This window comes from Chroicocephalus ridibundus, chromosome 1, assembly GCF_963924245.1.
Source record: "Chroicocephalus ridibundus chromosome 1, bChrRid1.1, whole genome shotgun sequence".
Taxonomy (NCBI): domain Eukaryota; kingdom Metazoa; phylum Chordata; class Aves; order Charadriiformes; family Laridae; genus Chroicocephalus; species Chroicocephalus ridibundus.
The window spans coordinates 164488018-164515009 of NC_086284.1; the positions used below are offsets into that span (position 1 = coordinate 164488018).

Here is a 26992-nt window from a genome sequence, read left to right on the forward strand (position 1 = left end):
AGAAGGTGCTATTTCCAGCTCTCTTTCCTTAATGCTTGTTCTCTCTACTGCTCTATCTCTAGTTCTTTGCCACTCCAGCCTACCTGGAAATAGTGGCCTGCAGGGGAGCAAGAAGCATCAGGGCATTTGCGCCTGTGGGAAGCATCAGGCTGAAGTTGGTAGAGGCAGCTGTGGAGAGCTTGGGGTGGAGCTGCGTGAGGACTTGCAACGCCACCCCCCTCCACCACCCCTTTCTGTAATGGCCTGTGGTAGGAGCAGAGCGAGTGCGGCAAAGCTGTCTCTGTCAGAGACCCTTTCCCCCTCACCCCCATCACCTCCTGCAAGCCTTGCCAAAAATACTTTCTTTTCTGGGCCCAGCCTTCACCACCAGCAAAACAAGGCAGAAAGAAATACATCTCCCTAAGCATATCTCACACGTGTTCAGTAAAGAGAAACGAAATGATGTGATGGCTTCTGCCAGCGATCCCGTAATTGCTTCCCATTGTGTATGGTTTCCAAGCGCCTACAAAGCCCTGTGCTCTCTGCTCCCTGCTCCCCACAGCACCTTGTTCAATCACGCTGTTCGTCTTTTATGCAGCAGCCCAGCAGAGTCACCATGCCGATTCTTTTTCTACAGAAAAAAAACACTAGTAAAAACAAGAAGGCAGCAGTACAGATGGGCACCAGAAATTCCGTGCGTATAACCCCTAGCACTGGGGACAGAGAAGCAATAAGAAACAATAAATATACAAAGAGAGAGGGGGAGGGAGAGAGGGAGAAATGAGGAAAATGGGAGTTAAACATGAGAGAGGGAGCAGTAGATCTGGTAGTCACTGAATCATATAATTCATTTATGGGTTCACGGATGATGAGGTTCAGAGACCGATATCCTGCATTCTCAGGGAGATTTTGGCTGCATGAGAACACAGCGGGGTCATTTCTGAGAGGATTTGCTAAAGGCAAGAAGCATAAATAAAACAAAGAAGAAAACAAGCTTGATCAATACAGCCAACAAAACCTCTGTTGGTGCAGTATTTCATCTTGCGAGTGCTGCATAAAGATATTGGTCTCTGTGAGCAGATATTCATGAAGCAGCACACAAGCTTCAGTAGCAACTTTCCTTCGGAGGGCTGCAAAATGCTGGATAAATATTCATTTAGCAGTGCAAGCAGCCTCGTTTGGTAAATCTTGCTATTCACTTTTTGCCGACCAAGTAGTTAATTGCCTTGCTCAAGGTTAGGGCAGACGCTCGGTGACAGAACCATAGGAATATCCAGACAGAATCCGGCACAAGTATTTTCACCAAGAAAAAAATCTTTTGCACCAGGTCTGTGTTCCAGCCCAAACAGGCAGGAAAAAAATAAACCAGAATGACAATGATAAGTGACTATGAGTGCTGAAGCCAGACATTTAAATTAGGAGCAGGGCACATTATTAACCGCAAGAGGTGACTAGTCATTGTACAAACAAGGAAAGTGGCAGCTTTGCTACCTCGTATCTTTAGGAAAGTTGTTTTGCTCTCTCACTGAGATCCCATTCTGCCCTATCGCACCCACGCACAGACTCCGCTCTTGTTAGTCTCAAAAGGACTCACTTAGGGATAAAGAAGGCAGAAATGACTCCTAAATTCCCAGTCCTGCAATGCGATATACGCTGGCAGTCTCTGAGCACACCCGAAGCCTTGCTGATTTCGGTGGCGCTCTGAGCAAGGACAGGGTCTGCCTGTGCTCATCAAGGTGCATGACTGCAACCTTGAATGTCATTAAATAAGCATAAGCTTCTGCTGCAATGCTGAAAAAATGACATCGTGTTTTTAAGCAGAGAAACTTGCCTGTTGCTTTTTGATGACACGGACAATGCTTTTCTACACTGATTTCTGCAGCACCAGAAGTTCCTCTTGATAACTGGGAAGAAAACAAATCTTTATCAGCACTAAATCTGTCCATCCTACTTTTAATTTTAACGCAGACTGAAGCCCCATTCCTGTAATTATTTGTACCCACTCACAGCTTTATTCACAGGAATACTCCAAATGACATCGGTGAGACCAAGCTTATACATAAAGCTAAACGTGTGGAAACTTGTTTGTAGACTGAGATTCTAAATTTAGCATTTTCTTCTATCTTTGGCCAATATAACCTTTAGAAAAGTAGTTCTACCTGCGTGCCTAAGTCTGCTTGAGTGGTTGAATATTTGTGAGCCTTGCATGAAGGGGAAGGATCTGTAATCTTTGTATACTTGTAAGAAAGAGATGTAACAAAACAATAGACAAAGGATTTACAGGAAAGGGAGCTGGAATCCTCTGGCATTCCCTGTAGCAAAAAACATCACTCCATAGAATGACGTTAATTAACTAGCAATTATTTCTGAAGTGCATCTGAATCTAATATATTTGCCACAAAGATGTCATTAAAAGAGTATCAAGCCACTGCTGGAAGTCAAGACTATTTAACACTCCCACCCTCACCACAGTCACACTGCTACACATGACTGAAACTGCACGTCTCTCATGTTGGAGCCCCTTCAGCCTCAATTCACACAGAGAAACGTGCTCTTCCCCAAGCCCCCTGCTGCTGCGTCCTGTCTGCCAGCCATCACTCACTTCACATCACATCACTCACACACCTGGAGGGCTCTTCTGCTGATTTATAATGTTAAGAGTGGGAATGATTCTTGTGTCTTCCCTCCTGCTCCAGCTGAGTTCGTTCAATGGAAACTGTCCCTGCTGAAACAGCCTACCTCAGCCTAGAAAGGTTCTTGAGGAGCAAAATCAGTGATCTCTGGTTTTGTCTGTATCGTTCTGGCAGGCACACAAGCAATTTTACTGTTGTACTTGACTCAAGACTACCAAGGATTGCTCCAAACTGCAGTGGGTATTGAGAACAACTCGTCAGCTGTTCTAGAGACCTTCTCATTGCTGGCCTAAGGGCATGGTCCCACTACATCCTTGTTATGGCCTGCAAAAGAGGGCAGGAAAGGGCTGTGGATCGCCTCTGCAGGAGATGGAGCCCCAAACTGAGACAAATGGATGCCTCCTGTGGTTTCTATGGAGCAGCAGCGCAGCTGTGAGCTGGTACCTTGGGCTTTCCCGGGTTTAGCCTTCCTTACAGGCTGCAGAGAACGTAACATGGTGCTAAAAAATAAACGTTTCAACACCTGACTCCCTCAGGGCTCTTTGGCGTCCAAAGTGACCCCATTTCACAGGACCCTTATGACCTGAATGAGGCCTGTAAGAAAGCTGGGGAGGGGCGGTTTGCAAGGGTATGTAGCAATAGGACAAAGGGCAATGGTTTTAAACTACAGCAGGGTAGGTTTAGATTAGACATTAGGAAGAAGTTCTTTGCTATGAGGGTGGTGAGACACTGGAACAATTTGCCCGGAGAGGTGGTGGAGGCCCCATCCCTGGAGACATTCAAGGCCAGGCCTGATGAGGCTCCGAGCAATCTGATCTAGTTAAAGATGTCCCTGCTTACTGCGGGGGGGGGGGGGTTGGACTAGATGACCTTTACAGGTCCCCTCCAACCCAACACATCCTATGATTCTATGACCCTGCCCCTTTTCCCTCCCCCTCCACACACACTTGCAGAGGTGGCTAAAAGGTGCTGTTTTCTCTCACCACCGAAGGCCTCAAAGTAAGAAACGGAGAGCTCTCCATTCCCCCTAGACAAGAGGAAGGGGTAACGACAGGGAAATTTTAAAATATATTTCACTTCCGTGGGCTCTCTCTCCTCGGGGAGGTGAGCTGACCACGCTCTCTCCTCCAACCACAAGCCGGCATCACCCTGGGGAACAACCGCAGGCTCTCCTACACCACAGGGCCCGCCGGGGGAGGCCGGTACACGCTCCTCCGAGTTATGATCTCGGAAGCCCCAGAGGACTCCGCGGGATCGCTCAGGCCGCTTCTTCAGGTGCCCTCAAAGCTCAGACGCCATCGGCGACCTCGGGCTTCCACAGACCCGGCTGCCGCGGCCCGAGCCCGCCTCACTCGGCCCCGCCCCGCGCGACACCGCCTCAGCGCGGGGGGGCGGGATGCATGCGCGCGCCTGCGCTCGAGCGCCCCCCGCCGCTCTCGCCCATTGGGCAGGAGGGGCGTGGCCATCCCCGTGCAGGTGGGCGGAGCCACCGCGAGCCGAGGGCGGGGCGGGGAGGGGGGGAGAAGGAGGGTTTCTGCGAAGCGGGCGCTCTGTCCAGCGGACTCGACTGCTCTGGCGGAATAGGGCGGGTGAGGGGGAGGAGGTCGCTCCTGCTCGAAGATGGCGGCGCAGAGGAGGAGTCTGCTGCAGAGTGTGAGTGGCACCTTCCCCCCCTCCGCGTACACGCACCCCCCCCCAGGTGGGTGCGAGGGGGAAACCTGAGCTGCCTTCTCTCCTCGGCTGCCCCCCCCGCAGTGCCGTGTGGGAAGGGGGAGGCCCGGCCAGGGCGGGGAGCGTTCCCCCTCAGTGGGGAGCTGGGTCGCTGCCCCCCGCCCCTTGTGCTGCCTGAGGGTAGGGGGTCTGAGCTTGGGTGGGGCAGTGTCCTGCGTGGTCGTTGGTCCCCACCCTGGGCTGGGCTGTCGCTCTGCAGCGCTGTGGGACTGGGGGGGGCGGCAGGTGGCTGTGGGGGCCGTGCCTGTGCTGTGTGAGGGGGCAGCGGGGGCTTGCAGGCCGTGTGTGTGTGCAGGGAGCACTTGCCAGGGAGGTGGTGGACCCAGGGCCCCCTCTCTCATTGCTGGCAGCGACAGGGCCCCGGTCTCTTTGTCCTGGGTGAATGTGCTCCCAACAGGGACCCAGAGCCTGCCCTGTGCTCCCGTGCCAGGGGTGCAAGAGGGTCTGATTCACTGAATTCACAGCTAGCGCTGCGCTGCATCGAGTGTAAAACTTGGGTTCAAATTTCACTTCTGGTCTCTAGCTAGCAAAAGCCAGAGATGCAGCCAGAGCTCAGGTTCAGAGGGAAAGGAAGTGGTGAGTGATCCAGTTGTGCAGTAGGGAATGTGAAGTTACTTGCTGGGGTGGTGTGCTACCCTGTTAGCAAAGGGAGAAGGCTTGAGAAGAGGGTGAAGATGGACTTCTAACCTGCACTGGACAAGGATCCTCGCTTCAGGCTGCTTGGGGTTTACACGATCTCTTTCCTCTTTCTGTCTCCCAGGAACAGCAGCCCAGTTGGACAGACGACTTACCATCCTGCCATCTCTCTGGGGTGGGCTCAGCTCCAAACCGTTCCTACAGTGCAGATGGCAAGGGGACAGAGGGTCATCCCTTGGAAGATAACTGGTTAAAATTCAGGTAAGTGGGTTGCGCCTGGGACACAGGCTCCTGCAGACACAAGGGCAGATAAAATTGGTATTTAGTTTGTCACACAGGACTCGGAAGAAGAGGGTGGGGTGTGGGCATGCAGGAGGTGTCTGGAGGAACTTGTTACGTATGTCTGTGCCTCAAATACATCTGTAACCTCTTTGCTTCTGCCCTCTTTGACAGGAGTGAGAACAACTGCTACCTCTATGGTGTCTTCAACGGCTATGATGGCAACCGAGTCACCAACTTCGTGGGTCAGAGACTTTCTGCAGAATTGCTGCTGGGCCAGCTACACGCAGATCACAGTGATGCTGATGTGCGTCGAGTACTGCTGCAGGTAAAGAAGCTTTGGCTGGGAATGGCTCCTGCTTCTCACAGTACCCACCTCCTCTCTTTGCCACCAGAGGAGCAGCATCTGGTTTCTGTGGGGCTTGGAAACATCTGCCAGTGGTTGCAATCACACTCATCCTGAGCAGCTGTAGTGCTTTGTTTCACTCCCACCTCATACCCATCTGTCGCTCTGGCTCTGTCAGCACAGTGCTGAGAGCTCTCCAGGAAGCTGCAGCTGGTCTTCACTGGACATGTAGGAACAAGTCAGCTTGTGAAGGAGATCACAATGAGTGAATGGAGGAAGTTAATTTGTGGGGAGATGGATTTGTGAGTGCGCTTTCTTGAGTGATAGACAAGTTCTTACAATCAACACACAAAATCAGATAGGTCTCTGACATTGCTTTGATTGTAATTTTTATGGTTTTGTCTCCTGTTTTGAGTAGTTGCAGATGGCTTTTACAAGCTGTTAACTAGTTGTGCTAAAATAATTGTGTTTCAGTGTGCTGCAGAGATCCTTGAATGTCTGTATGTACAGTGATCAACCACTATGAGACAGTTTTAGGGAGGTGCGGATGGGTAGCCTCAAAGGTGTGTAGGTATTGGATAAGAACTTAATTTCTCTTTATGGCCTTTTTTAGGCTTTTGATGTGGTAGAAAGAAGTTTCCTGGAGTCCATTGATGATGCCTTGGCAGAGAAGGCCAGCCTGCAGTCCCAGCTGCCAGAGGTAACATGGCCTTAAGAACAGAGATTGCTGGAGGTCCCACCTTCTAGATTGTTGGATGAGGTTTGGGCGTATTAGTCTGGTACAAGGGAGGCTGTAATTGAAACTCTTTTTCTGTGGTTCTCTTCGGGGAGCTTGTGTGAAGTAAGCGTCTTGGTCCGTTTCCCAGAGTTCACAGTGTTCATACTGGTACTACTTAGACTCATCATTGGTTATGTCGGTAAGGACTGAACACATCATGGAGAGGAGTTCAGCCTGTACCTGTGGCTCTTCCAGGACAAAGCCATATGATGCAGGTGAGAGGCCAGGCCTCAAATTTGCATGCCATCTGGGCAGATGTGGATTCTGTTCTTCATGTGAACTGGGCTGTCATCTCCAGAACTTTATTAGAGCCATGTCAATTGTTAGATTGAACAAATAATTGTACATCTTGCACAGTCTTGGCATGAGGCTAAGTTATACCAAGATGAGTCCGCTTCCTACAGAATTTTGATTGTGGCTGTGGTTTCTCTGTTGTGTTACTGTGTGTTTAAGCTTTCCTCTCATTTTGGGTTCCAGGGTGTCCCTCACCACCAACTGCCGCCTCAGTACCAGAAGATTGTGGAGAGATTGAAGGCTGTAGAGCAGGAGATCTCTGGAGGAGCCATGGCTATTGTGGCTGTTGTTCTCAACAACAAGCTCTATATCGCCAATGTGGGTGAGTTGTTTTTCGTCAGCAGCTCAGTCTAGGCATTTAAGGATGGCTACGTTCTAGAAAGTGAAAGAAATTTGAATGTGGGGGACAGTTTTGGTCTGTAGTCAAGGAGCGATATGCCTGTTAGTTACAGGAGCACTTGAAATCAGCCTGGCTCTTTATCTCTGCAGATGTTGGCTGATGCAGTGTGTATGACCAAAGAAAAGAGGGAAAATGGGTTGAGAGGCAGTAGTGCAAGTTCACTGAGAAATGGAGAGCTTTCTTGTGAGGTGCTGGCTCAGGCCTGGATGAAGAGCTGCCTAGCAGGCCTGCTGTGCTGCTAGCAAGGCTACTTTTTGGAGATTGTGATGAGACAGTACACGAGCCTTTCTCTTCTGTCTTTATTCCCTGCTCCTGTTCCTTTTTCCGTTTGAATATGTTCTCCCTCTTAATGGCAGAGCTATCTGGTGCATCATCTCACTGCTCCCACTGCAGGTACCAATCGGGCACTGTTATGCAAGTCCACAGTGGATGGGCTGCAGGTGACTCAGCTCAATGTGGACCATACGACAGAAAATGAAGATGAACTTTTTCGCTTCTCCCAGCTGGGTGAGTGTTGAGTTTCATGTTCTTATCTGAGAACACCGTATTGCTCTGTTTGTCTGGGGCAGCAGGAATGACTTGAGCCACTGGAAACAATAAATGACCACAAAAAGAAGCTTACTGTGGTTTCAGATGGCAAGTTCAGTGCCTTCTTTCTAGCCATCGTGGGGCTACAGAGTGAGTAAATTAAGTTCAGCTCACTGAACCAGCAAAAAACTATCCTTTTCTTTTTTTTTCTTTTCTCTTTCCCCCCCCCCCCCCACCAAGGTTTGAGAGTTAGTTCTGTGTCCGACTGCCAAACTGACATTGATTTGCCCTCCAGCTGTGTGATTGCTGGAGTCAATAGGCAGGCAGGAGTGGAAGCACTCAGCCAGAGGGTAGAAGTGGAATGGACGGTATATGACTGCTCCTTTAGAGGCAAACCACAGTTATGCTGGGTTAAGTTTTGTGTGATGCCGCACCCTTGGGATGGTGTGTTTCAATATGCCTTTGTACAAGCTGCTGCAAAAAAAACCAAAAAACCAGCTACGCTTCAGACAGAGCCAGGCCAAGCACTGGCGTTTACTGCTCTCACATCAGTAACCCTTAATGCTGACATTTTGCTTTAGGCAATTTCCCTTTTCCTTCGCAGTGTTTGACATGTTTTCTTTCTTTGTCTAGAACTAGCCCAGACTACTTGTGTGATTGCTAGTACCGAATTCTTCTTATTGAGATACTTATATTCTATACCTTTGTTTAGGTAGATCTAACTTGTCATTCTTCATTAGGTTCACCTGGTACGTATATTCTTATCTGTTGAGGCTGTTGATGTGGTAATTTTTTGCTGCCGGGCCTTGTTTTGTTCCATTTCTCTTCCATTTCCTCTTTTACCCATATTCCTGCAGTAGTGGTATGTAGTGTGAAACAGAAGACTGAATACAAGAATCCAGGGAAAGAGACCCTTTGACTGCCTTTCTACTGCCAAAAATGCAGAATTTAGCTATGGACCATAGCGGAACAGGGATGTGCTGGATACGCTGGCACAGCAGTGGCTCTCCTGCTGGCAGTCCCAGCAGAAGAGAGAGCCTGTGAACAGCGTACACAGGCTGTTTTGGGGGCCCAAAGGAGGTTGTGGTAGGGCTAGGTTGAAGCACAGTGATAAGAGGTAGTGGGGATAGTGTTTGCTGTGATGGTGCCTGTGTCACACCTCTTTGGGGGAGGAGAGGGAGAGGTCTTATGCCTTTGTTGCACTTCACCCAGAACATTGCCGCTTTTTCAGTGGTCCAGGAGAGTCGCTGTGATTTAGACACAACCTCTCTGGTGTGCTGCGAGCCTCCCTGTGTTTGTGTCTGTCGATAGCATGTATCCCCCTGCCAGGAGCTGGCAGATGAGCCGGGCCATGTTGATGAGTCAGCTTTGGTCTGCAGCAGATGGTAGAGTTGTGTCTTACTGCTGGGGTAGGTGTGGAGCCATCTGTGCAGTGAGGCTTGGTTTGACTCAGAGGGAGAGTTTCATTTGGACCCCTGCCTTCACCTTGTACTGAGGACAGTCATCCCTAGATAAAATCTCAAAATAACATTTTCTGCCTGTTAGCTCTAGGTATAACCAGGAAGGGTGAACTGCCAGAACAGACCAGGTAAGCAGCTCATCTGCTCTCAGTCCTGCCTCAAATAGTAGCCACACGCAGATAGTCCCTGTTAGGACTTCTTCAAGATGGGATTCCTTCCTAGCCCCTTCCAGATTTGAGTTGTACACTGAAGCAGAGGTGTATCACCTTAAATTTATTTAAGTACTTGTTTGATCATTGTCCTTCTTTTAGGAGTAGCCAACACCGATTTGAGCACTTGAGCAAATTCCACGCCTCTTGTAGATAGTTCTCCTTTTCTCCCTCTGCAAACAAGCATATTAGTGAAATCATCACGTGGAGTTCAGGAGCAGGGATCAATAATAGGTGGAAGAAAAAGCAGAATCCTTCACATATGTTTTTCCCCTTCCTGCCTTCCTCCTCCCATCGTGCAGTCCAGAGCTGACAGGCGCAGATGTTCCCCTGTCTTTTCAGCGAATGCCTGTGCATTCAGGCCAGCTGCTGCTGGTGGCTTTGGACCAGGACGTGGGCTTTGTCTTAGGGCCAACCGTTGCAGAGTGTGAATATCGGGCTATGTGCATCTCTCTCCTCCTCTCTCCTTTTTGGATTACAATTAATGGGAAGGTGTCCCTTGGAGCAGAGCAAATTGCTCTTCCGTTCCTTCTTGTTGTGCTCCCGATGATTCTTTGGCATCTTGTTTTGTCTTATAATTCTCTTTAGATGTGGTTATTTCTTTTCTCATTCTCCTCCTGACAGAGGAAGTCCTGCAAATTTCCCACAGTCAGTTAAACTTCTTTTTCAATCTGGCAGGTTTGGATGCAGGGAAAATAAAGCAAGTGGGAACTATTCGTGGCCAGGAAAGCACTCGGCGCATTGGAGATTACAAAGTCAAATACGGCTATACTGATATTGAACTGCTCAGGTCAGAAAGACTTAACTTTGTGGTTTCAAGCCCTCCTTTTCTTCATGATCCTTCATTCTCACCTACTGTGTCACCGTTTAATACTAAGTAACACCATCTCTTTCCAGTGCTGCTAAATCTAAGCCCATCATAGCAGAACCTGAGATCCATGGAGGGCACTCGCTGGATGGGGTGACTGGCTTCTTGGTACTCATGTCTGAAGGGCTCTACAAAGCACTGGAGGCAGCTCATGGGCCTGGGCAGGCCAACCAGGTGAGCCTGCTCACAGGGGAAATGTTCCCTTGGCTGTTGACCCGTTCCAGCGGTGTCACCTGCTCTCGTACAGATTTTCCTCCTCATTTGCCCTGTGAGTGCTGGCCAGGTTGAATGCCTGTGCCACCTCATTCCAGTCCCTAATAATATGGGACCTGCTTTGCCAAGCCAGTTTTTCTAGGCAATTGCCCGTCCCTTAGGAGTAGCCCATTAAAGGGAACGGGATGATTCAAGGCACAAGGGCACATATCAACACCTGAGACTGGCAAGCAATGCAGTCACATGAGTTGCTGTAAAAACCCTGAGGTCAGTGGCTGGCAAAAGTTTCCTACAAAATCTCCTAAACATCCTCTCCCCCTTCCCCCCCTTTTTCTTCTTTTTCCTTCTCGGCTTAGGAAATTGCGGCCATGATAGCCACAGAGTTTGCCAAGCAAACATCGCTGGATGCTGTGGCACAAGCAGTAGTGGATCGGGTTAAGCGGATCCACTGCGACACTTTCGCCAGTGGTGGGGAACGGTCCAAGTTCTGTCCCCGGCATGAAGACATGACGCTGCTTGTGAGGAATTTTGGGTACCCCCTGGGTGAGATGAGCCAGCCCACGCTGACACCAACGCAAGGTGTGTTGGGGAGAGAGTGAAACAAAATGCAGAGTGAAAGATAAGATCTCTTGTTTGATCCAGCACTGACCTAACATTGGGAGAGGAGATAGTCGGTGTAGAAGGAATTTTCTTATTAAAGGGATTATTGGCTTCTGAGCCCTGGAGTCTGGTAATTTGACAGAGTACAGCGCAACATCTAAAAAAAGCAGTTTAATATAAATTCTTGGGGTTTTTTGGCCCTTCCTTTGACTTTCTTTGCTGCTGTATAGTCCCAGTCACTCATGTCTCAACTGCAGTTTCTAACTCTTGCTTTCTCCCTTCTCAGGAGGCCGTGTCTACCCAGTCTCGGTGCCATATTCCAGCTCCCAAAGCACAAGCAAGACGAGTGTTACGCTGTCTCTTGTCATGCCTTCCCAAGGCCAGATGGTCAATGGTGCCCACAGCAGCTCAACTCTGGATGAAGCCACCCCCACCCTCACTAAGTAAGTGTCCTCCTCTCTTGCTACCCACAGTCTTCCCCAGCACCTCACGCTGTGTAAAGTGGTTGAAAAGCAGAGAGACGCTTGTCGGTTACCTGTCAGTCATTCCCTTATCTGGAGCGTTGCCCTCCTTACTGCAGTATTGACAGCCAGCATAACGTGTTAGCTGGAAAGCAGTTCTGTGAGGAGTGGGAATGAGTAAAGTGAGCAGCTCTGAAGCCAGCTCTGGGAACATGCCTTCGGGAGCAGCATCTGCTGCTGTTTGCAGAGGGCACTCTGGCAGCCAGCAGCCCTTCTCTTTGGCTTTTGTGTGCCGAGTGTTTTGGGTGCTGTGTGTGGAGGGAGTGTGGGTGCCTTTCATTTTAATGAAGGTCTATGCACGTCACCTGTAAGGCTGCTGGAGAGGCTGCGCTGCACAAGTTGGCTTGCTCAGAGGCCAGGATAGGAAAAAGTATGACGGTTAGAACGGGATCCTATTTGGACCCGCTTTACAGGATCGCACTAGTTAGTGGCTCTGGTTTAGGGTCAGCCTTCAGCGTGGTGTGGCGTGTGTACACACTGCAAAGTGAAGAAGCTCTTTAGTTATTGTGTTCTGGTAGCTCCAGAAAACAATGAGGCTGACGCACTAGAGCTGCTTTGGCTGCAACGCAGGTCACGCAAGAATAGCTTTCCTTGCTGCCAGACTCTTCCCGTAAAGCTCATACTGCATGGGTATGAGGAGGCCTGCAGAGTGCATGCCTCCCTTTTTTTTTTTTTTTCCTGTTTCCTCTCCTCTGTTCCTCAGATGCCTGGTTGTACTTAAGGCCTTCCAGTTAAATGTGCATCAGATATGTTTGGCATTCAGTTCCAAGCAGTTCTCGACACTTCTAGTGCTCTGAAAGAGCAAGAGACTGCAACTTCTTTTACCTGTTCGCTAAGGATAGCTTAATCTGTGAAGAAGCTGGCACTTGTTCTGGTACTTTTCTTGTACAGAACATCAGATGGGGGAAAAATAAAGATGTTTGTGCTCTCTCTCTCTCTCTCTCTCTTTTTCTCTCCATAGCCAAAGCCCAACTGTGACGCTCCAGTCCACTAATACTCACACACAGAGCAGCAGCTCAAGTTCAGACGGGGGTCTCTTCCGCTCCCGACCCACCCACTCGCTCCAGCCAGATGAAGATGGGCGTGTGGAGCCCTACGTGGATTTTGCAGAGTTTTACCGTCTTTGGAACATGGACCATGGTGAGCAGGGCGCACTGACCGTGTCCTAACGTGGAAACGTGCCTCCTCCAGACACCTTGCGCTCGGCTGCATAAGCAAAGACTGAGGCAAGACTGAGAGCGCTCCACCGAGGGCTGTGTTCTGCCGAGAGTTAACTCCTATCCAGGATGTGCTGAACACTGGGCTGGGGAGCGTGAGCAGCACTCCCTGCACACGTGTTGCCGGTGCCATGCACCCGATCCTGACCGACCTCGTTCCCTTGGAAGCCCTGTGAATAGAGGAAGGGGTCTTGAATGCAACCCTCGCTGCAGGTTTTTGCAAATAAAAGTTGCAGAGAGGGGTCCCTCCGGATGATGCAAGAGTGGGGGCCTGTACAAAGGCTTGTGTGTGTGCGCGCGTGTGTAGGTGTACGCGTGTGTGCCTGCGTGTGTGTGTGCTGTCATAATGTTTCCACAACTCGATTCATAATGCTGTGATTCCAGTGTTCAACTCCATAGAAGATACCTCTATTTTGCAGAATAAATAACTTATAGCTACACTCATTGGCACCTATGTGGCTTGCTCTCTTCCTTACAATGTCGCGTGTGTGTGTGACAGCTCTTCCTGGTGCCTCGGTTCCTCCAGAATAGGGGGTTGCACCTTGCAGCAGGCAAGCTTCTGTTGCAAAAGTGGCCTGAGCCCTTGCAGGTCACTTAAAAGCCTTTGTCCCCTGCTTACTTATTTGCTGAGCTTTGGCACTGGATTATGGCTTGGAGTTAAACTGTAACCCTGAGGAGACCTTATAGTGGCCTTCCACTGTCTGAAGGGCGCCTACAGGAAAGCTGGAGAGGGACTTTTTCCAAGGACATGTAGTGATAGGACGAGGGGTAATGGCTTCAATCTGGAAGAGGGGAGATTTAGATTAGGTATCAGAAAGAAATTTGTCACTCTGAGGGTGGTGAGGCACTGGAACAGGTTGCCCCTGTTGTGGGATGCCCTATCCCTGGAAGTGTTCAAGGCCAGGCTGGATGGGGCTTTGAGCAGCCTGGTCCAGTGGGAGGTGTCCCTGCCCACGGCAGGGGGGTTGGAACTAGATGATCTTTAAGGTCCCTTCCAACCCAAACTGTTCTACGATTCTATGAAGTTCAGATTATTGTTTTTTGTAGGCAAAATGCACGTCATTTACCTTAATGTAGGCCATCTGTGGAGTCGTAGAGGGCAGGTGGGGTTTGTAGCGCAGTTTTTCTGTAAGGCCTACTGCTAGCGCACAGCAGGAAGTCACACGTGGATTGAACCGAAACTACAGGGCGATGTGGGCTGCCTTGAAGAGGCAGATGTGGACCCTCGTGTCAGAGCAGAGAGGTGGGCAGCGGGGCGGGGAGGGCTGCTCTTGCTCTGCTGGCTGCGCAGCGGGTCAGCCCAAGCCTGGGCTGGCTGGTGGAGGCGTCGGGATTGCAGCCATTCGCCTCTTCAGTGCAGCCTTCTGACGGCAGGTGGCAAGCGAGCCTCTTCCCTCCCTGCTCCAGCCTTCCTCTTCAGCCTGCCTCGCTGGCTCCCCAGGGAAGGAGCCTTTCCCTGACAAACATGGGGAGGGCTCAGGGGTGACCGCTGTGCCCGGTGCCCCCGTGGGGACATGCGATAAGGCATCACGTAAAGCCAAGAGCGAGCTAGAGATTACAGGAGAAAGGGCAAGTGAGGGAATCGGTCTGGGTTCCATCCCGGATTTATTTTTGCTTCCAGGCTGGTCACCTTAGGAAGGAGAAGGAGAATGGGAAGGGATCAGGCTGAAGCAGCAGAGGATGCTGTGGTCAAGATCAGTGTGTAGCCAAGCCCTGGTGTGTGCAGGTTCAAGGCACTTGTGGCATGCCAGCTTAGAAAGGAGCGGGGGGGATTTATCCCTTTGGATAAATGAAGTAGCACTGAGTGCCCTGAGGAAAAATCTGAGTGCACTGAGAAATACGTGGGCAGGACCAGAGCGGTGAGAAACACGCTTTTCCATGGAAGGCACAACAGGGGGCCCATGGAAGGCACAACAGGGGGCCCTTGCGTGTAGGTGGGTCACTCTTGGCCACTGCCCTCTCCCGGTCCTGCTGGCACGGCTTTGCCCTGCGGGGTTTTCTGTGAATTGTGCGGGGCTCTTGGCTGCTGGGCTGCCTGCAGAAGCTCGCGTTTCCCTGCCCTCCTGTAGTTCCCAGGAAGGCTGGGTGTGCTGAACGTGCCGGCACAGGCACCTACGGTCCAGACCCTTCCAGCCCTGCCAGGGAAGTGGCGTGGAGGGAAAGGCAGCAGAGTTGTGTGAGGTTTGTTGCCTCGTCCCCGCGGCTGGCCAAGGCAGGGGCTGGCAGTCCCTCACCCGTGTCCTCTGCCCTGCAAGGAGTGGGGAGTTCAGGTATTTGAGCCCAGCCTGGCCTTGTTATCCAGGACCGCTCTGAAAGGTCATTTGAGCTGGGGATCATAGCCCTTTCCTCCAGGTTGTTGCGTGGCTGGTTAATAGGATGGTGTGATCCTGGTACGGACTAAAATGGAGCTGAAGAGGTTTTATCCTATTCTGCGTTCCCTAACCTGGCACGGATTTCGATAGCTGTATAAACAAGTCTTTCTTGCTTATTCCCCCATCCCATTTATCTATGGTATTTGTTAACTTATACCGAGAACAGTTCCAATGGGAAATATTCCAGCATGTGGATGCTCCAGATACAAGTTTAAGAATTGCCAAACGCGCTTATATAAAGCAGATCACGTAAAACAAACTTGTCCTTTGGCATAATTACCAGTTTGTGAAGTACGAAAAAACAAAGTGGGTAGGAGCGGGTGGATCACGCTAAGCTGTGCCTGTACAGCCACTGGAAAAAAAAGAAGAGGAAAACAGGTTTTCTGTACATGGTATGTAAGCCATGGCTTTGGAGTCCGGGTCAAAGAAACAGACTGAACGTTGTGTACGGGGGAAAGAGGCTCACAGGCAAATGTCGGTATTTAATAGTGTCCTTAGGGAGCGATGGGAAGATGCAGGCTGTAACAACAGTGGAAAAACCTCCTCTCTCCTGCCCCTTTAAAATGAAGGAGTGGATGGAAGAGGACAGAACCCAAGAAACAAGAGCAGGGCCCTTTTTGCAGTGTAGTGAAATTCAAAACCACCAGAAACGTAGAGTCCTAGGCAGAAAGAGAGAAAAACAGCGCAGCTATGCACCACAAGACTGCTGGAGCGGAGCTGGCAAATTAAGATCTGGATATGGCTAACGGGTCTGCTGCGAAGGCAGCTAATCTTACCTTTCAAGAGCTCTCCCCCTGCGAGGCGAGGGTAGAAATGAGAAGCCCTGCGCCTGGAACGGGAGCAGCGGGGATGCTCCGCACGTTCCCGTGCGTGGGCGCTGGCTGAGGGTCATTCAAGTCGCTCAGACTGTGGCTGGTGAGACAGGCTGGGAGAAGGTCCCGGTCCCAACGTTCACGGGCAGGCGGCGAGGTGACCGGATGGCCGAGCTGAAGCGGCGTGCTGAGGATGCGGCAGGGCTGAAGACAATGCAAAGACTTTAGGTGCTCTTGGGGAGGACCGAAGCCGTATGCACCTCGCTGTACGCTGGGGGCATGGAGAAAACCCAGCAAAGGCTGGAAAGGGCTTTGCAGACTCCCTGCTGCCTTAGAGGACCTCCAGAAAGAGCTGACTGAAAGAGGAGACTGTGTCAGGGCTGGTTTCAGTACGGAGCTGGGGTTTGCCTTGTTCTGGAATCAAAGTGGTTCCCCTGTCCTGAGCCATCCCCAAAAGCCTTCTCTTGGCTTACACGCTTGTTCCTCCCCAAACCGCTGTTATCATCTCACCAGGTGAAGGTGCCTGGGTGGGAGACAGGAGATGCCCCACCATCCCTCCCATCCTTAATTTTCTGTCCCTTCTTGCTTCTCCTCCCCTGAGAAACCTTTCCAGCAGCCTGGTGGGGAGCACCCAGTGCCGCTGGAGGGGGCTCACCGGCTGTTGGTGAGACACCCTTGCTGGCAGCTGGCTGTACCTTTTGCCCACTTTGTAGTCCCAGGACAACCAGAGGGGCTTTTGCAGCACTGGGCAAGGGGGGTTTCCAAAAAAAAAAAAAAATGCTTGGCAGGGTCACATCCACCCCAACCTGGGGTGGAAATAAACCATCAGAGGGAAACCTGGAAACTCCAGGGCTGCCTTGGGATATGGGGGCCTGCAGCCACGAGGGGCCCTTCGATGCCGCCTAAAACTGAGGTCCTCACCATCTCTGCCACTGAAGGATCACCGGGAACTTTTTTATTTTAAGCTCTCCATTAGCTGAGCAGCACACCCATTTATAACAAAATCTTTAAATAGCGGAAGGATGGCCTGGCAGGGTCACGGACAGCAGTTAGTGCTCAGCTCCGGCACACGGTCTGGGGACAAGTCGTCCAGAACTCGGGTTTTCTTCAGCAGCCGAGGCATCCGCTGAAGCTAAGGTGGGCTGGGGCTTGGTCCCATTCACCTCTTAACTTTGCACTCGGCGGCTCTTGGCACACCTGGGCTTTCCAATAGGGAACAGGCAAGTGGTGAGCGAGTGCTACTCGGTGCCACCAACACTCCCTGGACCATGCAAGGGAACTGCAGCATCCTCCACCAGAGTCTCTGCTCCCCCAGCTGTCATGCTCTGAAGAGGAAGCAGCGTGTTCCTCTCCCCTTTTTTTTTTTCCACCACATGAAGGTTTGGAGAGTGTTAGGAGGTAGAAGAAGGGTTTGTGGCTCTGCTGAAAAAAAATGCCACGATTGGCCTCCTGTCATCGAGGGGCAGAGATAGCTATAGCTGAAGGGTGAAGCTGCCCAAAATATAAAAATATTTTTTAATTTGGTAGCTAATAGATAGTTGTTTATATATAATAGTCTGATTTTTCCTTCCCTAAAAATTGTGAGGAAGTGTTTTAGAGCAATCCTGTATAGTTCATTGCTCAAGTGCCTCGCCTTTCTCTGGTTAAGAGCATCGCTGGCATCCTAAAATGTCAGTGCCGTTAACGTGAGTTGTAAATAAACCACCAGGGATGGCTTAGGTATTTTAAATCCTATAGCTCTTTCTGTAAGCATAGGAATGCTTTTTGGAGTATTCTGGCGAAAATTCAGCCCAAGTGCTTCTATTCTGCCAACTCCAATCCCCTCCTGGAGTTTCAAATGGATGCGATATTTATCTTCACTTCCCGTCTTAACTATTGTGTGTTGTCGCTGTAGGTTGCTAAACAACTGCTGTCTCATCGGTGGCTGTATTTTGCTGGCGAATAAAGCGAGCCCCATGTGCATATGAACCATAAAGCTATTTGGAGTCCTTGCATAAGAACCCCCAGATACGTGTAAGCTGTTAATATTTATTATGTGGAGCTGAGAACATCACTGAAGATGGAGGGATTAGAGTAACTGAGTTCAGGCTGTTGAACAGCCAGACAGAATGGAAGAGAAAGCAGATGCCCCGGAGGAATAAGAGCAAAAAAAGCATGAGGAATTTTCTGCATGCAGGATTAGACTCCAGTGGAGCATGGAAAGAAAAAGCTTGGGAATGCTCTGCAGAGCCAGGGTGGATAGGATGGATGCAGCGTTACGGCTTCTTGCTCGGAGGTGAATCTTACTCTTTCTCCGCTTCAGTGAAACAAGCAGCGGCTGAACCACGGGCTCGCTGGGCTGCCAACAGCAGGAGCCCCGCGAGGAGGGACCTGGCCACGGCGGGCGGCTGGTCGGACAAGGTGTTTCCAAGGCGCCTGAGAGAGGACTTTGACTTCTGGGCTGTGCAATGCTTGGGCCTGGCCCTCTCTGTGAGGTGTTTCGAGAGTTTCCTAACCTGTTTTCTCTTTTTTCCTCATCTCTCAAGAACAGCGTGACCTAGAAACTCTGCATTTCTTCTGCAGTTTTTGCCTGAGCCGGGCAAAGAGCTTTTTCTCTGCCTTACAAAAACCGAGCGACGGTGGGGAGTGACAGCAGCCCCTTTCTGCAGAGCAAGGTCCTCAAACCAGCTGCTTTGATATCCAAAGGACTGGTAGCAAGGAAAGGCAAAGCTTGGAGAGCCAGAGGCTCTAGAAGGGCGGCCAACCCTACACCTCTCCATTTGGGAGCTACGGAAACACTTCTGCATGAAGCCCTTCTGGTTACTGTGGCACCAAGGCAGCCAACAGCCAGCAAAATACCTCAGAAAGCGGCTGTGGTTTGTTTCCAAAAGCATCCCCAAGCCCCACTCATCCAAAACTGAGGTTCCTTCGAGGTAGTTGGGCATTTCCGAACACGCAGCGCGGAGCTCCCAACCGAAGCGAACTTGGGCAAACGCGGCCGCCTCCGACCTCTGATGAGAGCCGGTTGCTTTGGAAAATTCAGGACCGGTTTCAAAGTGCAGGGATCAAAGCCGAGCAGTTAGTGGTTTCCTGCATCAGCGATTCGGAAAGTCCCTTGCTCCAGCCAAGGGCAACTGGCAGCCAAAGCAAAGCAGGTAGCCGCTCTCATTTGCCTGTGCCCTGTGGGCTCCTCATGCCCTCGTCGGTGCCCGAGCTGCTCAACCCCTGTCCTGGCTGCAGACCTGCTCAGCAAAACGGCCAAAAAGCTGGTGTATCCACCACCTCTGAGGCAGCTGGGAAGGGTCCCTCTCCCATGGCCAGGGAGAGGGTGATTTCACATCGCCATCATGCAGACAGGGACCATACGAGGGAGGGGGAGAGCCCCGGTGCCTTGTCCCCACTGAATCATAGAATCGTCTAGGTTGGAAGGGACCTTTAAGATCATCGAGTCCAACCATTGACATAGCACTGCCAAAACCACCACTAAACCATGTCCCTCAGTACTACATCTGCACATCTTTTAAGTACTTCCAGGGATGGTGATGCCACCCCGACCCGCTGTGCGGTCCTCGTGCAAGGGCCACCAGCTGTTAGGAAAGGGCCACCTCTGCCCCTAGTTTGAGGCAAAGTGGAGCAACCCAGCTCGTCACCCTGTTTAGCCTCGGTTAGAGGTTTGCTGTGGGTGCCCGCTGCGGTGTGGATGCGAAATGAAAGCCAATCTCGCCACTCGCTGCTCGTCAGTTCGGCGTGGAGACTGGCCCCAGGCGGCCCTCCCACGACCCACAGCGTCTTTGACCTGCAGCCATGGGCTGTATGAAAAGGGAAGAGTCCCTTCCCTCTGCTTGAAGCGAGAAATAAGCAGAGAAGCAGCCTCAGAGCTCATCCCTAGAACACTTACAGCTCTTAAATGTAAATGAGACTCAGGGATCAAGGCGAAATAGCTTTCGGATATGAATTCTTCATCCAGGTAGTTCAATAATTTACTGAACTCCCCCCCCCCACTCCCAGCATATTCTGCTTTTCCTTATTGCTCCTGTCGTTAGCTCTTCCATCGGCTGCTGTGATGAGAAATATCCAAAACAGCTCCACAAGGGACTTCTCAGAGCCTTGAAACAACAACAGGAAAAAAAAAAAGAAAAAAAAAGGCTAGATGGGAAATGGAAAAGGTGAGGAGACAAAACCAACATGCAGTCAATAAAAGCTTTCAGAGAAGAGATAAGAGCAACAAAACACAGAATGGCTTACTCCTCGCTAAAGGTGTGATGGGAATGAAAAGAGCTTTTGCAAATGTCTGGAGGGGGAAAGAAATTAGAGGAGAAGTGTATCCATTAGTAAATGAGCGTGTGAGAGTATTATTCACGGCTGCAAATATCTGAGCCGCAAAAGTGCGACATTTTTATTTCTATCTGCCTTTAGTGGCAAATTTAAGAATTTTGGATAGCAAGGAAGTAATTAAGACCTAATAAAGCAGCTTGTGCCTGCCGCTGCAAGCGAGGAACATGGCAGCATCCCTCCCAAACTCTGCGGGGCTGCACACCCGGATAAGGTTACTCCCTGTTTGCAGAACTGCAGCTTGAGTCAGCGTGAAAAAGCTCAGGCAGACACAGCACCTTGACAGAAATAAGGTACAATATTCAGTGATTTAGCTGAGATCGGCATATCAGCGGGTGCCCTTCACCATGGGACTTCATTTTCGGTAAGTCACTGAGGTCCTACAGCCGCTGGGCACCAAGGGACCCTCGCTGTCATCTCCTTGACCCCCAGCATTGCCCCTTGGGGGGGGTTCAAGAGGCCTATGCTGCACCTGGAAGCAAGGTGGGCGGCCGCAACGTGCCTGTGATTTGCAGCTGCCATTGCCAATCCCACCACAAAGCGGCTGTTAATTGTTATGCTTGGCACCTCCAGACAGCCTGGCTACATCTGGTCGGCCGCCTGCCAAGCGTGTGAGCAAACGCGTAGTTCTGGGGAGACACGTTGTCGCGCTAATGGCCTTAACGCGGAGCTTTAAGTAGGCTGGGGACCTGCGGCTCTCCGAGCAGGAGAAGCCTTTCGCTCTCCTCTAATTAGACCAATTTCTCGAACTGGGGCGTTGGAGGTGGGGCTGCGATTCCTGGAGAAAGGGACGGCTCCGCAGGCCCTTTGCCAAACCCGCGGCGGGTGAGGGACGGATGTGACTTAGCAGGACCCCCCATGGCAGGGAGATGGGAGGCACGCTGCCGCGCCGAGCCCTGCGCTCCAGCCTCTCCCACGCCCCATGGACGGACACGTGCCGGTTTTGTCCTTCTCAGGACAGCCAATACTCTGTGACACAAACCAAGACATGGGGCGAGGGAAGGTGTGAGGTCCAAGTGTGTTGGACCTTTTTCCAAGGGAAAGCCAACTGTGTGGCCCAGGCGTTTCGTGGCCGTAGCAGAGAAATGAGAGTGTTTCCAGAAGAAGAGCAGCCACAGCTAGCGGAGATCAAGGGATGAGAGAAAGATATGTTGTGACAAACTTCGTTTGAGAGGTGGCTGATGTTTATTGAACTACAGGAGCGTGGCAGCTTCCATGATAGGAAATTTCAGTGGAGAACATAAGTATTTGTGTATTTCTGAAAAACAAAGAAAATTGGCATGGCTGTAAATGCAGCCGCGAGAAAGCACACTGCCTGGAGGACCCAGACTGCAATGATAAATGACTGCTGAGTGCTATTTAGGGCACGGAGGCCTAAAGAAGTGCCAGCGAACTAAATATCTAGTCAAGTCTTGGCATCTTCGTTAATGAGTTCAAAGGAGGATGGCAAAGGGAGCTGCTCCAGGCTCCCTACTTATCCGGGGCTGGTGAAGTCCCCCATGCTGGAAAATGGCTCCGAGAGGCACGAGCTGCAGCAGCGTCGCTGCAGAAACTCCCCCAGGCAGCAACGCCGGGGTCGTGACGGCCTCATTAGAAGGCACGTTCACTGAACAGCATTAAGAAGATGATCTGGAGAAGGGACGTGGCCAGGAGGTAGCAGAGAAGCGAGCTGTGCCACGTGGATTTGCTGGGGAGAACCTGCTGAAATGTTAGGAAAAATATAACGGGCATCAAAACAAAAAGGGTTTGGTGGGACACAGCGCGTTGGTGGGAAAGCCCTACAGAGTTGGGGTGTCCAAGCAGCCTGGTCCACCACTCGCTGCATGCCTGTTTCAGTCCCTCCATTTATTTCTTCTAGCATGACTGGAAAACCAAATCACGGAAGTGTTTTGAAATCAGAATGATTCCCTGGACAAACACCAACAAAATTTTGACTTTTTATCCCTGCCTGGTATGTAAACACATTTCTAAGGGTCACAGCGGTAGTGGGGAAGGAATGTCTGCTCCAAGCCAGCTCCCGCTAGCCAGGAGCGGTGGCCGCGCTCCCTGGGCACTGGCCCTTCTGCGGGAAGGTGCTGCTTCTGGTCTGTGGGGAAGAGGGGAAGGAAATGGCTCCGGAGTTTGGTTTATGAACTGGCCTCGGACTGCTGGCGTTGCAGCTTTACCGCCGGTGGGCTGAACTCTGCAGCGTCCCCGTCCTCCCGCCTGCTCCCAGGCTGCCCTTCGGCTCTTTTAGAGGAACCAGAGGAAACCAGGCCAAGGAGCTGAGCTGGATTAAAAAATAACCCAGGGAAAAAAAAAGAAAATAAAAAAAAACAACAAAAAAAAAACCAGGGATTTTTTTCAACAAGATCAGTTCCCCAGCTGGGTTCAGCGAATGCACTCAGGTGCAGCCGAGCTGCTCATGGTTTTGGAGCCGTTCCCACCATGGGGTTGTACTGAGGACGGAAGGCTGGAGGGGTGCAAGGGGGGAACCTGGGAAACATGAGCAAGGCGCAGCAAGCTCTGCTCGACCTTGCTGAGCTGGGACCTTGCAGGGACCACCAGCAGGAGGAGAGAGAGTAAGATACACATCTGAAGGAGATAGGGACTGGGGAAACTGGAGAGGAGCCAGCACGTGTAATGGCAGGGTGGTGATGTGGCCAAAACTGGATTTTGCTACCCTGAGGGTAGGAAAGTGCTGAAGAGGGAAGGGTAGAGAGGGATAGCGTGGGCAGAGACAGCAGAGGAGGGCCTGAGTGACTGCCTGTGCTGCTTGCCCTGGCCCTGGCCACTCGTGGTGGTGGCCAAGGTGCCCAGAGCTTCCTGCCATCAAACGGCTCTGAGAGCCAGCTCTTGCCCGGCAGCTACGGAGGGCTGTGGTGTGCTGGCATGGGCTTGGGAGGTCGAGGACTGTAACATGGATTTAGACCCCTTCTAACAGCTGAGACCCGAGGAAAGACGTGCAGACCAAGCCATCAGCAGCTTCCCTGTTTCTGCAGAGCCAAGGACAGGGCTCCCCGGTCTCCTGAACTTCTCAGCTCCCGTGCACTGGGCTGTGTCTGTTTGCAGAGACGTACAGCAACATCTCGCTCATCCCCAGCTCCCTAGCTGTCCTCTCGAATCCCCAAATGCCTCTAGCTGATCACTCCAGCAGCAGTGGGGTTCCCACAAGGAAGCCAGCGCCATCGTTCACTGACCGAGGCATGTCAGAGGGACGCCTTCGCTCCCCCCTTGCTCCAGCCACGCTGAGCCTGGGGGCTGGCTGGAAATGAGAGGGACCCGGGGAGATCGGTCCTGTGGGAAGTGTATCCTCCCCACGGCATTGACCCAGGGAGGATCGGCAACAGGGATAGAGGCAATTCTCCATTATTCGCAGCGCGGGGAAGGCAGATGGGGCTCGCAGGGAGCTGGCAGGAAGACGGAGGAGCTGAAAGGATGCAGCAGAGTTTGCACTACATTTACTGTTTAGTACATGTAGTCTAAAACATGAGGCCAAGCCATTTATGTACGGCCTGGCTCTCGTGCTAAATTTTGACCACGGTGACTGCTGCTAGAGGGAGAGCCCGTGGAAAGGCTGCCAGCCCAAACCCGCTGCTTGCCACACTCCTCCTACACCGGTGCAAAAGGCCACGACAGCCTTACAAGAGCAGCACGGCTGCACACAAAAGCCTGGTGGAAAAGCACAAGGATGCAAAGGGAAACCGCTCTCGGAGAATGCCTGCGTGCGTGTCCTGCCCCGAAACATCACGGCTTATTCCCAAATACCTGCAAAACACCATACCCGGCCACTGCGTTAAGCAGATACCTGAAGGCAGGAGAGGATGGTCTGCGTAAGGGGGTATGTGGGTGGAACGAGGTAGCCATAAAACCACCACCATCACCACTACCACCATGGATCTTGCTAATTTAACTAAGCCCCTACATTTATTCACTGATCCATAAGGCCTTGATTAGAGGTTGGCTAGGAAGACATTTGTTTTAGATTGTATGCAGGGAAAATCTCGTGCCTGTGAGAAGGCTCTGCTGGGTATCACTCCCAGGTGTTCAAACACCATGTATCAGATCCCTTAATATTCTGGTATTTGGCTTAAAATAAAAAGAAAATAATACCAGCTCCTTTCCACTTGTGTCCTGCTCTTCCAGCCCCTGAGGTGCCTCAGGTACCTTCTCCAGGAGGTTCTTTGCAACCCCCATGGGCCAGAAGCTCCCAGGAAACCCAAAGGGGCAGAGCCGGGGGGGCGGTTGGAGCTGGGGGACATCTTCTCCTCGCTCTCCTCCCCAGCTCGGCGCTTTCCCCCATCCCACTGACGCTGAAGACAACTTCACCAGGCCTGAGCTTGTCCTGTCCTTAAGGCATCTGTGGTATTTTGGACACATGCATGTTCCTCCCACCCTCCAGTTCCCGGCATCCACCTAAGGGGGCTGTGGAGGGGGCTGCAGCCCCCGCTGGCAGCAGCTCCCACAGATGCTGCTTGGCCCCGGGTGGGCAAGCGCTTGCCCTCAGCACCGACACATCTGCTCAGCCTTGGCTGCGAGCAACGGGCTTCACAGGAGCCATTCATCAGCCCGGGGGGGACCCAAACTAAAAATGAACCACAGGAACGTCCCTCTGCATCCCCATCAGCCACAATCGGGGAAGCAGGAGCTGGGGAAGACCTTTTTTAAATAGAGTTGGCTGATCCCTCTTAAATCTGGAGGAAAGCTCCGTCAACATCTAAAACCTGTCTCCTTTCACCTGCAAGGATTATTCACTACAGGAAAAACAGGTTTAAATAAGCAAAAAGAAAAATAAAAGAGCACTCGAAAGGGAAATAGTTCTGCAAATTGAGACCCAAAGAATCCCGGAGGTATTTGATGCTTGAACGGCTGAATGAGATGCCATTCTGCAAAGCGAAGCATTCGGACTCATTTATTTATTTAATTTGGCATCGAGACGCTGCTGAAATTTGCTGCCTGCAGCTATCCATCAGCCGGGATCCAGCGAGCTGACAAGGGTTCTGGGGGCACGGGGGATGCCGAGCTCTCCTCGCTCAGCACTGTCCTCGGGGGAGTTTTCTTCCATGTGGTGGGCACAGCATTGAGGGTAGGCAAAGCAGGGGACCACATACCCCCCAGCACCCCAGAAATGCATCGCCCTCTACTCCAGCCGTGATTTCCCAAGCTGGACGCCATCGCATGGGTGGCTCTGGGTTGACCCGTGGGGATGGGACCATCCTTCACTCCCCCGGATGGTGACATTACTGATGCCACGTCGGATGGCGTTAAAACAGCCCAGCAGCAAGGAGAGCAGTAATTCACTGAGCGGTTTGGCCCTCGGCCGACGGCGCGTACGCACACCAGGGGAACCCAGCTCTAGGGCACCCGCGAGATGGGGCGGCCCGTGGCAGGTTGCCCCAAATGAGTTTGGGAGGGGGAGTTAGCAAAAGGCAGGAGTGGCCTGTCAAACCAGTCCCTCCTAAAGGTGCCGGTAACACCCCTACGTGCCAGGACATGTCGTCGGCAGGCTCCGGGATGGGATATAGACCCCATGCAGCGATGCGGAGCTGGGGCTGGCAGCCCAAACGCGCTGCTGTCTCCCTACAGGAACTGCACACAACTTGGATAACCGCTTTTTCCACCCTGTGGCAAGCAGGGACAGAGCAGTTTTGGCCCTGGCACAGAACAGCAGCCAAGGGAAGGAGTCAATAACTCTCCTGAGCATCCTCATCTCCCAGGTGGAAGAACCTTCACCAGGCAGGAGGACTCCCAACACGAACATGCGGGTGGAAAAGGTATTGGTTTGGAGGGGGGTGTCCTCCAGACACAGGGACCCCCTTGGAGGTACCCGCCAGCCCCTCTCCTGCTCCGTGACCCAAACACAACTGCTGTAGCCGGTGGGGACAAACGGCTGTCGGGGCAGGAGGCAACAGGAAATGGGAATTAATTGCATGAGGTTTGACAGGTCCACATAGGACCAGACCACCTCGGCTTTGGCCGCCAGCCTCTTCCTGGCCTCTCGCGGCTCAGGATGTATAAAACAGCCTGTGGGTTGCTGCAGCCTGTCAGGACTGACCCGCAAAAAGTCGGGCAGCTAGGAAAGCAAGGAGAATTTTGTTTCCCGTCCCCAGCAGGCCCTGAGCTCGGCTGCATTCAGAGGAGAGGTTTGTTGGTTCAAGGTGGAAATAAAGGTGAGCTAAACCCAATCCAGGCTTTGTTTAACCATGTTATGCTCCTCTCTCTAGGGCTCTGCTGACATTGTACGTTGTTTTCCGGACTAGTGCCAGACATTTTCTGTGGACACATTCCCAATGGCTTTCCAGATGGAGAGCTGTGATAAAAACCTAACCTGTTATGTTGTAGGGCACTTCCTCTTCACCCTCGCATAATCCAGGAATGGGATTTATTTGGGATATTTACAGGGTCAAAGGAGCGGCACCCGTGTAGAACATCTCACCAAACAAAAAGGAAAACCCCACAATTAAAATGCAGCTAAAGAAAACATGTGAAACCCGAGATATGGAACAAATCCCAGCTTGAATCATCTGGTTCCAAGACCTGCGTGGAGCCCATTGAGCTTGAGCTAATATCTATTCACAACATGCAAGAAGCAAAGACAAATAGGAATGGCCCAGAGCTAAAGTTACAGGGCGCTGCATCCGGAGAGGATACCAACCCCCTCTTCTGCTCCGACACCCGCTCAGAGCACCGGCCCCGCTCCCCACCAACGTGCCTCTGTGGTGCTGTCACCGCGCTCCCCTCGGAACCTCAAAGCCCTTCTCCAGGCAGGGCAGGAACACCACCAAGGGGAGCAGGCAGCCCTCTGCAAACTCGGGAGATTTTTGGC

General features: G+C 51.7%; 2 protein-coding genes across 2 annotated transcripts in view; one reads left to right on the forward strand and one right to left on the reverse strand.

The window, feature by feature from the left end:
- Positions 1 to 25668, reverse strand: part of RPL3 (ribosomal protein L3) — a 61564-nt gene extending 35896 nt beyond the window's left edge. The window contains exon 1 of the mRNA XM_063322465.1: positions 25657 to 25668. Within this exon, the coding sequence (XP_063178535.1) occupies positions 25657 to 25661 (5 nt within the window). The 5' untranslated portion in view covers positions 25662 to 25668. The remainder of the gene's footprint in view (positions 1 to 25656) is intronic.
- On the forward strand, positions 4136 to 13135 carry TAB1 (TGF-beta activated kinase 1 (MAP3K7) binding protein 1). Its single transcript, XM_063322461.1, has 11 exons — positions 4136 to 4265; positions 5104 to 5240; positions 5433 to 5586; positions 6218 to 6304; positions 6860 to 6998; positions 7470 to 7583; positions 9952 to 10063; positions 10171 to 10315; positions 10711 to 10933; positions 11241 to 11397; positions 12437 to 13135. Exons 1-11 carry the CDS (start codon positions 4233 to 4235, stop codon positions 12642 to 12644), a joined length of 1509 nt encoding a protein of 502 aa, XP_063178531.1. The 5' UTR covers positions 4136 to 4232; the 3' UTR covers positions 12645 to 13135.
- Positions 25669 to 26992: the final 1324 nt, after the last annotated feature.